The sequence below is a fragment of the Stegostoma tigrinum genome, chromosome 8, assembly GCF_030684315.1.
Source record: "Stegostoma tigrinum isolate sSteTig4 chromosome 8, sSteTig4.hap1, whole genome shotgun sequence".
Lineage (NCBI taxonomy): Eukaryota > Metazoa > Chordata > Chondrichthyes > Orectolobiformes > Stegostomatidae > Stegostoma > Stegostoma tigrinum.
The window spans coordinates 36,948,996-36,963,914 of NC_081361.1; the positions used below are offsets into that span (position 1 = coordinate 36,948,996).

The 14,919-nt window shown below is 40.0% G+C and overlaps 1 protein-coding gene across 2 annotated transcripts in view; it reads right to left on the reverse strand.

Moving 5' to 3' along the window:
• The window catches only part of dennd1b (DENN/MADD domain containing 1B), a 298,030-nt gene that overhangs the window by 126,863 nt on the left and 156,248 nt on the right, over positions 1-14,919 (reverse strand). For both annotated transcript variants that reach the window (XM_048538856.2, XM_048538855.2), the window contains exons 6-7: positions 10,111-10,180; positions 7,568-7,648 (exon numbers count right to left, since the gene is read on the reverse strand). In XM_048538856.2, the coding sequence (XP_048394813.2) occupies positions 7,568-7,648; positions 10,111-10,180 (151 nt within the window). The remainder of the gene's footprint in view (positions 1-7,567; positions 7,649-10,110; positions 10,181-14,919) is intronic.

Below are 14,919 nucleotides of genomic sequence, written 5' to 3' on the forward strand. Positions count from 1 at the left end.
CAAAACATTCATTTAACTGTGGCTCATGACAAGCAGTGCCCTGTTTTTAATGACGTACTGTACCATTATGCTCTAATTTAAATAAAACATGCACAAAAAAAGCAGTTAAACTTTCCAGTTAACAGCAATCAATGCATGACATGAAAAATGTCCCCAGGCACAAGCGAACATGTTGCAACAAATAAAATTAGCAAGCCCGTTCTTCAGGCTCACAGTGCTGAAGTCTTGGATAGATCAGTGATTTAAACAGCTTGCAAAGGAAGATGGCAAATGATAATTAAGATAACGTGAAGTTTTTGTCAAAGTTCAAGTGACTGTGACCAGTACCTGGTTAAACCTTCCCTGGTCATGACCATTCTGAAGTGTCTTCCATTGATGAGGGATGTATTAACCTTGGGTTCAGTTGCACTGGCAAATGGAGATGACTGCTATAGGACATGGTGCTTGGAAGATGAATTTTTTTTTGGGTTGGTTGCGGGTGTAAGCAATAAATAATCTTGTACAGCCATGTCAGGGACCCTCTCTTTGCCTATGCCTTAGTTGTTGATGCTTGAATTACTGAATGGATGAATTAGGGGGCTGTCGAAAAGCTTGTCATGCAGCCGGTATACTGACTGAGGCACGAGGATGCATTCCTGGTTAGATCATGGAACATCAGACCATATAATGCACAATCATGTTGTATTTGATCATGACCAGATTCCCCTATCTCTCACCGTGACACCACCCTTTAATCACTCTCCCAAGTCCCTCGCACTCCCTTTCTACACCTTGACCCTCAGTTTGTGACACTCCCTGAATTCCAACTTCCATTTTCCCACTCCATCGCTCTCCTCACTTCCCAACCTTTGACCGGTCCCATCAAACGTGCTTAAGACGCATAGATTCTTGAACAGCCAGTTCTATTTGTTGGTAACCATGTGAATAACATCACAGGGTAAACGTCAGAAAATTACACAGCAGAACCTCACGCTATGAGATGTAAACTGAAGGCAAGGGAGAACACAGAGTTCTTTGTCATAGGTCAGAGAAACTGCTCTATCTTTGCAGCAGGACTATGCAAAGATGTTATCGCTGGGATTCAATGTTCTCTTGAACAGTATTCAATAGTATTCTCCTTCATCTGTTATCCCTTAGCTGTTTCTTGTCTGTCCCAGAGTAACAGTTTTAAATGGACTTGCTTCAACAAAGTTCACGTGTCTGTGATCGTAAGGCGCAGCTTTTATCTATTGTAATGCACATTATTCGGAGACATCAACAATGCAACAAAACAGCCACCTTTTTTACCCCAGAGAAGATGAATAAACAAGAATGGTAATTCCAATACAATAGAAATCAAATGTACAGGCAAACATTATAGTAATCTGGCATTTCTTTGAAAACGTGACACCACAGGTGATCTCACTGAACTTCTCAGGGTCACTGGCAAAGTCAATTCATGTAAATTATTTGACTATGATTCCAATCCATTGAAAACCAAGCAGGAGATCAAGTTGCAAGCGGCAAGATATCACCAAATTGCTCAGTGTAAATTGGAAGGCAGGCTCAGGCTTTAAAAGGTATGAAGACTGTAAAAGTTAAGAATAAATGGAATGTGGTAATGAACCAATAAAAATCAGTGCAAGATATATCAAATGGGCACTGAAAGAGCAGAAAGACAAAAATAAACATTTATAGTGAAGTTCCAGACTTGCCAGAGAGGGAGTGCCTCAAAGGTTCATCAATCTAATTTCTAATGGAGGGACTGTCCTCTAATAATAAACTGGGCCCAGAATGTCTGGAGTTTAGAATAATGAGTTGATCGCATTTTAAGGGACAAAATTCTCATTGAGGTCAACAGAATCAATGCAGGAAGCATCCGCACCTTGACCCTCAGTTTGTAACACTCGCTGAATTCCAACTCCCATTTTCCCCACTCCTTTGGCTAGTGGAGGCTGGTCTAGAACCATGGGACACTATTCCAGAATAGTGGCCGGTCACTTCGGACTGAAATGAGGAGGAATATCTGCACTCAGAGGCCATGATGTGGAGGTGCCGGTGTTGGACTGGGGTTGGACAAGGTCTGAAGTCTCACGGTAGCAAGTTATAGTCCAACAGGTTTATTTGAAAACTCAAGCTTTCGGAGCCTCCAGTCCATCTTCAGGTGTTAGTGACAGAGGTCGTATCAGACACAGAATTTATAAGTAAAAGATCAAGGTTCACACCATTGATGAGGATGTACTAAGCAAACCTAAGATGCTGTTAAATCTTTAATCAGTGAGAAACTTTTAATTGATTAATATGCATATGTCAATTGCTGAATTCATGGTCCTGAGAGAGCTAAAGATTTTATCAGTGTAAAGAAGAGGTGACTTTTTAGGTCAGACGATGTACGTTCGGTGTGAGACCTTGTTTAGAGGGTTTGGAGGATCTCGACCCAAAACATCAGCTTTCCTGCTCCCCTGATACTGCCTGGCCTTCTGTGTTCCCCCAGCTCCACAGTGTGTTATCCCAGACTCCAGCATCAGTAGTTTTCACTACCTACTTGTTTAGAAACTGTTTATATTTTAGTTCAGTCGGATTGGTTCTATTTCTGAAGTAGGAATTTATAAAATGCACATTGGCTGACTGTCTATAAATTGCACACTTTTTGAACAAAATAAAATGTTTTTGCAAATATAAATTCACCCCATAGATATATATGTGTGTGTGTGTGTGTGTGTGTGTGGGTGCGAGCGTGAAGAGTGTGGTGGGTCACCTGTAGTGCAACATGTACCCAAATCCCAGGCCTTGCTCAACCCTCTCCCCCACCCCCTCCTCCCTCTCTCCCTCCCTCCCTCCCTCTCACACACACACACACACACACACACACACACACACACACACATCTATGGGTTAAATTGATATTTGCAAAAACATTTTATTTCGTTCAAAAAGCATACAATTTACATACAGTCAGTCAATATGGTGTTTTATAAATTCCTACTTTAGAAATATAACCAGTCTGACTCCAAACCAAAACAAACACATTCTAAACAAGGTCTCACACCGAATATGCAATGTCTGACCAAAAATGTCACCTCTTCTTTACCCTGGTAAAACCTTTTGTTCTCTCAGGACCGGAACATGAAATGAATTCAGGGATTTGCATATACATATTAATCAATTAAAACCTTCTCACTGATTAAAATTTAACAGCAACTTCGGTTTGTTTAGTAGATCCTTATCCTGAGAACCTTTGATCTTTTACCAATAAATTCTGTATTTGAGGTTACCTCTGTCACTGTCACCTGAAGGCGGACTGAGGCTCTGAAAGCTCGTGTTTTCAAATAAACCTGTTGGACTATAACCTGGTGCCATGCGATTTTTGATACAACACAGTGCGGACCAGCAGGCCAGGCAGCATCAAAAGGAGCAGGAAAGTTGATGTGAGAGATAGCAGGAACTGCAGTTGCTGGAGAATCTGAGATAACAAGGTGTAAAGCTGGATGAACACAGCAGGCCAATTTATTCTGAAGACGGGGTCTAGGCCCGAAACGCCAGCCTTCCTGCTCCTCTGATGCTGCTTGGCCTGCTGTGTCCATCCAGCTCTACAACTTGTTAGCTAGGAAAGTTGATGTTTTGGCTCAGGACCCTTCCCCAGAAAAATTTTTCTGATAGCTGGCCTTGTCCACTCGGAGGGTGAAAAATCTTTGCAAGATTCTGCCCAAGTGGGCAAGAGAGGATTAAACATTTGGTGTTCACAACCAGGATCAATAGGTTTCTACATATTAAAAACAGAGTAGAACATAGAACATAGAACAGTACAGCACAGAACAGGCCCTTCAGCCCACAATGTTGTGCCGACCATTGATCCTCATGTATGCACCCTCAAATTTCTGTGACCATATACATGTCCAGCAGTCTCTTAAATGACCCCAATGACCTTGCTTCCACAACTGCTGCTGGCAACGCATTCCATGCTCTCACAACTCTCTGCGTAAAGAACCTGCCTCTGACATCCCCTCGATACTTTCCACCAACCAGCTTAAAACTATGACCCCTCGTGCTAGCTATTTCTGCCCTGGGAAATAGTCTCTGGCTATCAACTCTATCTATGCCTCTCATTATCTTGTATACCTCAATTAGGTCCCCTCTCCTCCTCCTTTTCTCCAATGAAAAGAGTCCGAGCTCAAATTTATTGTGGGATGTGATAGCACCAGAAACTGCAGAAGAGATTTACCAGGGGAAAGTCTGCACAGAAGAGCTTCCGTTATGAAGAGAAGTCAAACAGACTGTGGTCATTTTCCTGAGAGCAGAGGAGATGTGCAAAATAATGAGTGATATTTATTGGGTAAACTCATGTAATCACTTCCCCTTGATGGAGGGATCGAGTGCCAGGGACCATAGATTTAATGTAAGAGGAAGGCAGTTTTGAGTAAATTTGCAGAAAAATGCTTTCAGCCAGTGGGTGTTTGGAATCTGGAAGCCACTGCCTGCAAGTGTCCCAGAGGCAGATATCGTGATGACATTAAGAAGCATTCAGACGTGAATTTGTGATGCTATGGTATTGATGACTGTGGGCTAAGCAACAGAAGTAGAATTTGGAAACTTAAGCAATTATATTTGATTTGTGCACACGTAAAGGGCTTAAGGGGCAATTGCACCTCATGCCCTCATTTTATTGTGGCTAGTATCCCCACCTTTCACGAGGGAGACCGGGGTTCAATTTCCTACCAGGCCTAACCCAAGCATTTTTGGGGCCTTTCAGCAAAAATGACCCAACTTCACTTTCAACTTCAGCTGATGCCTGCGTGGAGTTTGCACGTTCTCACCATGTCCGTGTCTGAGTGCTTCAATTTCTTCACATGGTCTAAACGTATAATATGGGTACAGTGACATACAAGTCCATTGCAGTGTCAATTACAAAGAAAGTTTGCAATCAAGCAAAGTCAGAAATGGAATAATTTATTGTTGACACATTAAGCACTTCATGCATCCTGTCCATGGGACCAAGAAATGGAAATTCTCATCAGGCCTGAACGTTCCAAATGAGAAACAAAAGCAGAAGTCAAAGCAAAAGGTTTCCAAATAAAGGTTCAAACGCTTGGAGAATAGTTTAAGTTCCCAGAGTAAACTTAGACTTGCATTAATTATTGCAAATCGAGCTCATAATGTTATGTGATTGTCCCAAATTTTACAAATAATCATTTTTGGGATGTTGGAACACCAGCATTAAATTGCTCCAAGAAACTGACAAGAAAAATTGTGCTTAAATTTTTATGGTAGATTTATGCAACTGACTGATTTTAAGTTTTCTAGGAAACAACTAAGAATTAGAAAACAATGTGTATCGGTTCTCTTTCCAAAGTGACGAGCTGGTACTCTTGTCACCGTTTCGAGCTTTTGTGCTCGAATTGTTACACAGTTGAGCTCCGTGAACTTAATAATTTCTTCCTATTTTTGAATTCTTATATTTCTTTCAGAGTAATTCTTTTAGTACTTTCAAAGGGGTCCATGATATGAATGGCTGCAATTTATATAATTCTGCACTTGCATCACCAACTGTTTGGGGAGCAGGGCGTACCATTTGCCCAGGCTCATGTATTTGTGATGTGGCGCACAACTTGTAACTTATGTCTGTGCAACTGCCATCTCCACAAGTCCTTATCATATAAATTGTTGCAATCCTTCAACAGTGAGCACAGGTAGCAAGGGCAGTGCGAAAAAAAATCTACTGTCGTATTACATTAGATGCAAAACTCGAAGTGATAAAGTGTGGTAGGGAAGGTGAATGTGCAGTTGACATTGGGCACTGTTTGAATCTTTGTCCGACGAGTGTAATTATGAGTATAAAGAATGCTGATGAAATTTAATATAAAGCTAAGCGTATTTTAAAGTACACACTCATTAAGAGAACAAGGAAAAGGGGTTGGAGGAGAGTGCTGTCAGCGATGTTGAGGTGGCAGTTGATGACTCTCCAACTGCATTTCCATCCTTCACCAAAACCGCTCCCGACAGACTCAGTATATTATAGTCCAGTTAGCCTGACTTCGGTTGTTAGTAAAATTGTACAGTTCATTATTAAGGATTAGTTTGCACAGTCCGTGGAAGTACATGGTAAAATAGAGCTGAGTTAGAGTGGCTTCATCAAGGGGAGGTCATTCCTGAAAAGTCTGTTACAATACTTTGAGAAGGCAACAAACAAATTAGACAAAGGAGAGCCAGTGGGCATCATCTATTTGGATTTCCCGAAAGCCTTTAACAAGGTGCTACAGAGAAAGTTGCTAAATAAATAAGAACCCATAGCGTATGATCTGAATGAATGAACTGAGGGCATTGTTATTGCATTTGCAAAAGTCACAAAGAAAGGAGGATGGACAGGTAGTGTTAAGGAAGCAGAGAAGCTGCAGAAGGACCTGGACAGGTCAAGAGAGTGAGCAAAGAAGTGGCAAATGGAATACAATGTGGGAAAGTGTGAGGTTATGCACTTAGGCAGGAAGAATAGAGGCAAAGGCTATTTTCTAAATGGGGAATATCTGAAGTACAAAGAGACTTAGGAATCCTTGTTCAAGAATCTCTGAAGGTTAATATGCAGATTCTGTCAGCAGTTAGAAGGGCAAACACACTAGTTTTCATTTTTAGAGGGCTAGAATACAATAGCAGAAATGTATTGCTGACACCGTATAAGGCAGTGGTCAGAAATCATTAAGAATATTGTGAGCAGTTTTGGGCTCTGTATCGAAGGAAGGATGTGCCAACATCGGAGGAGTCCAGAGGAAGTCTACAATAACGACCCCAGAGATGAAGGGCTTGTCATACGAGGAGCATTTGAAGACTCCATTGTGGTCAATGGAGTTGAGAGGAGTGAGGGTGGGTCTGATTGAAACAAACAGAATACTGAGAGGCTTGGAGAGAGTAGAGTTGAAGAAGATGCTTCCATCATGAAAGACTAGGACCCAAAGGCACAGCTTCAGAGTGAAGGGACGACACTTTTGAACTGAGATGAGGAGGAATTCCCTCAGCCAGAGCATAGTGAATTGTTAAACAAAGTTTTATCACCTGATTACTCTTCAGAGGTTAAGAAACTTCTCTTGGCAAAGTGCAACATTTCTCATCTGTTTTCACCTAATGCTTTCATTTAACATCACATTCATACATGTATCTCCAGTTCTTATCTGTTTTCCAATTTGTTTCAAGTGGAAAACAAGTTCAACAGATATTTTGGCCATCATCTGACTTTACATTCATTTCTGAATGGAGATTTACACAGATTAACAACTGAGTTTCATTTCAGTTCTGCAAAGAGTGACCATTTATGCCACACTAGACATTTTCTTGTTCACAATGCAAAGGACTGTGTGTGAATACTTTGACATAACAATAAAAACATCTCAATTATGTGGCATACTGCCAAATTCAAAATCAAAGGCTCAAGCAGGAAACAGAAGGCTGAGTCTTAACTTTACATCATAACTTAGAAAGCTGACTATTGAGTGGTACAGTATTTTCTTCTAGTTCTGGCCCAGAAAATACTATCCTGTTGTTAGACAATGTAGGAATGCATAATACCATATTACCACTCAGCAAATAAATTAGAAAAACCTACCAGACTGAGATTGACAGGAGTATTTGGCACTGGTACATCGTGTTTATACAAAGTTTCTAAAATATCATTCAAGTCATTTTCCTGCAAGACAGAAAGGAACAAAACTTTCACTGGAAAATTATCTATCAGAAGTAGACTTCAGAAATAAAATTCTCGAATTCAAGAAAAATCAAAGCTGTGACAATTTTAAGTCCAGTGAATCATTTAAATACACATTTTGACACAGCTTGCCTTCTTAATTAAAATATACATCTCAGCAAACATTTCATAAGCCAAAATCAAATGTGCAAAGGAAAGTTTTACAACCATTCATTTCTTCTGAGAAAATCTTCCAAACTAAACATGCATTATACATGGGAGTCTGTGAATTATTTGAAACAACATATTGGTTGTCTCAATAAAATGTCTCAACATTCTTCATAGGAGTGTTATAAATAGGAGGATTTATAAATCAATATCAGACACAGAGCCACAGAAGGCAACATTAGGGAAGGAACCCAAACATCAAGGAGTATCTTAAAGGAAGAAATAGAGAGGGGAACTTCCAGAGACTACAGGGACAGGCAAGTGAATAGTCAACCAACAGTGGTGCAGTGACTAAAATTAGGGTTGTTCAAGTGGTAAGATCTCTGATTAATTTCGGTTTTGGCAGATACACACAAATTCCTGCAATCAATTTTTTTTCACAAGTTACACTCCGAGTTAACTCAGCAATAACCAAAACCTAAAGTGATACAAACGTATTAATTGACATTTCTAAATTTTGTCATACGAAAAATAAGGCAACAATTCCATTCCTTAAAATATTTTACGTCCGATACTTTGTGCAGTTCAGTGAACTGGAATTTAAAGAAAACAAGTTTTGATATCGGGGAGACTGCTAACAAAAAAAAATGTAAAAGCACATGCAGTGCAGGATAACTTGGCAAGTTGGATCACAAATTGATTTAGTGGTGGAAGACAGATGGTGTTGGTAGAAGGCTGTTTGTGTGACTGAAGGCCAATATCCAGTGGCACATCACAGCAATCAGTACTGGGGTCCCTTATTGCCGTGATATGCATATAAACAAGCTGATGAGAGGGTGGGGTAGATGAGTAAGTTTAGGAGAAAAATACAAAAACTGGGCTGGATGGGTGTCAGTGAGGAAGAATGTCTTAAGTTGGACGTGGATATAAACAGATTGGACAGATGGGCAGATCAGTGGTAGATGGAATTTAACCCTATTAATGTGAGATGATGCACTTTGGAAAAAGTAACATGAGAGTCCTCAATGGCAGGACATTAGGAAACTCAGAGAAGCAGAGGGATCTTGGGATGCTTGTCCACAAATCCCTGAAGGTGGCAGGGCAGGTTAATACAGAGTTAAGGCAGTGTCCAGGGCACTTGCTTTCATCAGTCATGGCACAGAGTATAACAGCAAGGATGTCACACTGGAGCTGTAAAGAGCTTGGGTTTGGCCGCAGCTGGAGTACCGAGTGTGTTCTGGACACCTAATGATCGGAAAGAATGTGATAGCATTGGAGAGGATGCAGAGGAGATTCACCAGGATGTTGCCTGGGTTTGGGTATTTCAGCTACGAACAGAGACTGAATAAACTCAGGCTTTTTTTTTACAATAAGAGCAGAGAAGGCTGGAAGGGACCTAACTGAGGCGTGTAGCATTTTGAGGAGCATGGACAGAGTAGATAGAAAGTAGTTATCGAGGGATCAGTAACAAGGGGCATAATTTTAACAGCAGGTTTAGAAGGGATTTGATGAAAAATCTTTTCGCCCAAAGAGGTGGTAGGAATCTGGTACGCACTGCCTGCGAAGGTAGTTGAGATGGGAAACCTTACGATCTTTAATAAGTACTTGGATCAGCCCTTGAAGTGTCATAACATTCATGACCACGGGCCGAGTGCTGGAAGTGGGAGGAGTAGAATTAGAACAGCTGGTGCAGACTTAGTCGCCCCAAGGCTTCTCCTGCATTATATGATTCTAATTTACTATCATTTCACATAAACTATAATATATTGATTAACAACTGGAAACACGTATCATTGAAAATAAGAAAATAATTATATCGGAGCTTTTATAGCATGAGATTTTAAATATTTGTCCTGAGATTTCCATGTGCGACTTAATTGCTCTTGACCAAAGATGAAGTTAGTAAAGGTAATGTCGACATGATCCCAGAAGGCATAGGGAACATCTGTCATTCAAGAGAGAGAAGTGACCAGTGCCACGTAAGACCTGAGCATCACCATGCCTCAAGGGAGGGGCAAGGTTGATAAAATGGGGGCTCAGGCAGTGAAGGAATTGGTGGCACTTGGTCTTACAAGCTAGCTATCCAGCCAACTGAGCTGACTAAACCCTTACTCGGCTATGGTCTCCCAACATGACTTTCTTGAAATTCATGGTTGGAAATTTTACACCTTCACTGCTTGATATCAATCACATTAATGTCCAGTTATCATCTGAAAATTAACAATCACTTGATTACTGTTTATTTTAAAATGTTGGGTCAAACCTGATAAAAGGCATATTACAAGATAAAGCTTTACCTGCTCCTTAACTAAAAGATCTGCCAATGTATTCAGTAGCTTGTAGTAAACTTCAAACCAAGGCAAATAACTGAAAAAGAAACAGGCATTGATTATGTCACATGTATTGCAAAATATAATTACCCTTCTTTCTCATCTGGATAATAGAGGAGGATGTTCATACAAATAGCATCAAATAAACTGGAATGAAAACTTATGTATACACAAAAATAAGCTTTGTTCAAATATGGCAGGGTACCTTTTATTTTAAAAAAACACACACACGATCATTTCTCTTGTATGTCTTTCTCAGTTCCCAGTATATTATGTTATATGAAGATGACATGACCATGAAAAACATTTTCACCACTTCAAAGCAACATTTGTTCTGGTATTTAAGAATTTTTTAAAGAAGTCTGAGCCACTAAATACAAACACAAATCTACCGCGAACAAGCTACTAACATTTTGACATCAAAGTTAATTAAAATTTTAGGTAATAATAATGATGAATAATAATGGTAAATGTAAAACATCACAAATGCTAACTAAAATGGAATTTTGTCACTTCCCAAATAAAACTGCTTAACAACTGATAAAAATCAATTCTTCTGCATGTTTAGGAAGCGTATTTACATTCCTGTAAGTTGGTCTGCGTAGTTTCTTTGGTATTAAATTACAAATCTGCATGCTGCACTTTCCAAACTTTTCTACCACAGTTAATGAATAGAACAATTATGGTATCAAGCTTCATCCTGCAATGATTTGTTGAAAGCATCTCACTGAATATTTGGCCCTTGACAGCTCCCGAATTCACCCACTTTCCATGAGTGACTCCAAACATAGGCACAGGTCTGCACTCCACATAACTCCAAGCTGCCAACAAGGCCACTACGTATGACTAATTAGGAGCTTCAACTTAAACTTTAGACTATTGCATTTTGTTAAATTCCTGACTGTGTTCCAAACCCATGACAAGTCTAATCTCTGCCATGTCCATGCAGCCGGAGTATCTTTTTTCAGTTACTGCTACAGGCACAACTCTCAGATTAATATTGCCATGTGTTTTCTTGCAGTCTTTTCTCCGCCTCTTCCTCATTCAGCCATCCTTACCTTTCAAATTCCTCTTTTCAGCCACTTTTCGCACTAAAGCAGAATTCAATATTTCTCTACTACTCTGCCTTCTTACTTCAGCGCTACCATCCGAGGCTCAAAATTCGCTTGAATAAATCTGCAGCGCTCACTGAAGGACCTGCCACTGCCTTATCAAGAACCTCCTGAACTGCTTCATCTTCCCGTTTCACTGAGCTTCCACACAGTGGAGGCTCACCTCACCAGCACTTCTTCAGATTCCACTGGATTCTGCAGCCAGATCAATAAAACCTCTCAATGTAAATCCCCAGAATGGCTACATACTGCCCAAACAAAACACACCCCCTCACATATATACACACACACACAAACAACATGGGGAGTTACAACATTAACACCTTACCTCAATTATCTTGGGCTAATTGTGACTGTTCAAAATCTAGAAACAAAATCCATGCAGCTAAATTTATGCCCTGCTGACTCCAGCCTCCTGAGCACGCTCCTCAATTTCCAGATTCAATCCCCTTCCTAATATCCAAGCCATCTCTCCTCCTTTAAAATCAATTACCTTTCAAATATATTACAGATGCATTAATGGGCTTGATGGCAAGTAATTTCCCATGTAAACATGCCTTTAATATTTTGACCATATCTTTTATCTGGTTCTATTTGCGCCATATAAAAAGGCATAAGCAATTGTCCTGTACATCAGAAATGAGGAGCATTCCAAATGCTGAGACTACAGCTCTGACCTTCTAACCAGCTAGCTACAGCACGTCATTGTTCATTCAAAATGGGATGTTGGATAAGTAACCAGATAGCAGGAGCAGTAGGCAGCTTGAGAAAGGTTGAGAAGTGAAGCAATGCATCAAACTATCTCAACTGTGTTGGCCGTCAACAAGGAGCAACAGCTAAATGAACAGTGGATGCCCCACCCACCAGACTGATTTCATGGGGGATGGAGTCTGAAGGAATGACACAGGGATGGGAAGTACAACCATTGCATGAGAAGTTCTCTTTATGATTAGCTAGTTAAATTAGAACAATGCAAAGCAACTTCAACAAATGTGTATCAGGGTCATGTTTAATTGTATTAAGAATATGCTGTTCACAGATTTTGGTATGTACCTTGTAGCCTCATCAAATCCATTCAGAAACGATGCAGGGTGAGCTGCCAAACGATACCATTTTCTGACAGTTGCTTCTGTACAAGTGTTGGGCACTTTGCTTCTAAGTAGCTCCAAGATGATATTTTTGATGACTGGTAATTGACAATCAGATATTGGTTTTCTTATTGAATTGTTGAACAGTGTGGAATCTGAATTGCCACATAATGATAGAAAACAGCGAGCGGGCAATACTTTTGATTCACCAGATGTTCAAGTAGAGGGCGGAACAATTTCTGGCTGATTATCAGTTCATCCAATGCTGCTATAACACTAAAAAGGGGAACTATGATGTTAGTGATGATGATTTTGTTTTACCAATGTCCAAGAAGTCTCCAGACACGCTTTCCCCCATCTGGTAAAGATCTAGCATCACTATATCCAACCAGCATTTATCCACTGTTAACTAATTCTGATTGAAGTTTGAAGGGGGGAATGAAAAGGAAAGCTTCAGATTGCTATGACATTTCTAATTTCACCAGTTGTTGCAATAGTCAATAGGTTTATACAAGAGTCCTTGGCTCTCCCTACAAGGAAATAAAGCTGAAGGACCACAGTTCCGTTAACAGCTTTTCAAACATCTAATGCAATTATTAAAAATAGCACCTCTAGGTTCGGCAACAAGATACCCACAAATTTGTACTACTTCAGCATTACTTAAACAGAGACGATTAAAGAATCTGAAGTCTGCACGAAATGGTCAACCAATAAGGTTCAACTTAAATTAAAACAGAAATTTCTGGAGAGTCTCAGAAGGACTGGCAGATCTGTGCAGAAAAGATCAGTGTCAATGCTTTCAGTCCGATATGATTCCTCTTCAGTACCCCAAAAAAGTAGAAGCTGATACATCACAGAGGTAGATAAAGTTAGGTAAAGGGATACAAATAGGTTAGGCGAGTATGCGAAAATCTAGCAAACGGAATACAAAATGGAAAAACGTAAAAATGCCCAATTTGGCAGGAAGAATTTTAAAAAGTATACTATTTAAATGTGAGAGTTTGCAGAGTCCAGAGATGCAGAGGAAAATGCATGTGCTACCGTCAGAATTACAAAATGTTAGTACACAGGTACAGCAAGTAATTCAGAAACCAAATAAAATGTTATTGTCTATTGTAAGAGGAACATAATTCAAAGGTATGGGATTTAAGCTACATTCAGAGGGGGCACTGGTGACAGTATATGTTGAGTCCTGTGTATAGTACTGGACTCCTTATTGAAGGAAGAAAGGAAATGCAATGGACTTGATTTAGAGCAACCGTACTAGATTAATGCCTGGAATGGCAGGGTTATCTTATGTGTAAAGGTTGGATGGTCTAGGTTGTAGTTTAGAGAACAAACAGACAATTGAGTTAAACAGACAAGATCTGGAGAGGCTTTGATGGGATCAACGGTACATCTCCTCTTCTGAGAGATCCCGGAACTGAGGTGGGGTCGGGGATGTGGTGAGTGTTTAAAACAAAAAGGAGAGTCCTATTCAAGACAGGAATGAGGAGAATTCTTTGGATCTCGAAAGGCCCTTAAAACTTTGCAACTGTCTTCCTCCAATTACAGCACATGCAAAACATGCAGATGTTTTTAAGGCAGAAGTAGGTGGTTGCTTTGGCAAGCAAGGGGGTAAAAGATTAGCAGGGGCAGGTGGGGCGGTGAACTTGAGGTTAAAATTGATCTTATTAAATGGTGGCACAGGCTCGAGGGGCTGAATGGTCTCTTTCTGTTGCTAAGATGTATGTTTGCCCGTAGACTTGTTAATGTACATCCCTCTGAGACACGGATAAACTTCAGTCTGTGCTTCAACGTGCCTGAAAACTTTAACAGTAACATTGAGCATAGAAATATTTTATTCATACGCATTAATTATAGTGCAAAAAATATTCAAGAACGTTGAACACAAATGTCCCTCGGAGGTGACTGGCAACCACTGATAAATGATATTTTATATATTGCGGCCAATTTGTTACAGCCATAACATTTTATATCCATAAAACTATTTCATTCATTTATATTTTACTCAACCTATACAGATTCAAAAAATAATAGTCATTCAGCACAGAAACAGGCCCTTTGGTCCAGCTCGTCCATTCCGACCAAGTCTCCCAAACTAAAATAGTCCCACTTGCCTGCATCTGGCCCATATCACTCTAAACCTTTTCTATTCATGTACCTGTCCAAATGACTTTGAAATGTTATAACTGTACCTGCATCTACTGCTTCCTCTGGCAGTTTATTCCACATTCAAGCCACCCTCTGAAAATGTTGCCCTTGAGGACCCTTTTAAATCTTTCTCCTCTCACCTTAAAAATATACCTTTTAATTTTGAACTCCCTTACCCTAGGGAAAAGACCTTTGCTGTTCACGTTATCTGTGCCCCTCATGATTTGATAAACATCTATAAAAGGTCACCTCTGAGCCTCCTAAGCTCCAGGGACAAAAAAAAAAATCCCAGCCGATCCAGCTTCTCCTTATAACTCAAATCATTCAGTCCCTGAAACATCTTGTAATTTTTTTCTGAACCCTCTCCAATTTAATAATATCTTTCCTATAGCAGAGGAGCCAGAACAGTACACAATACTCCA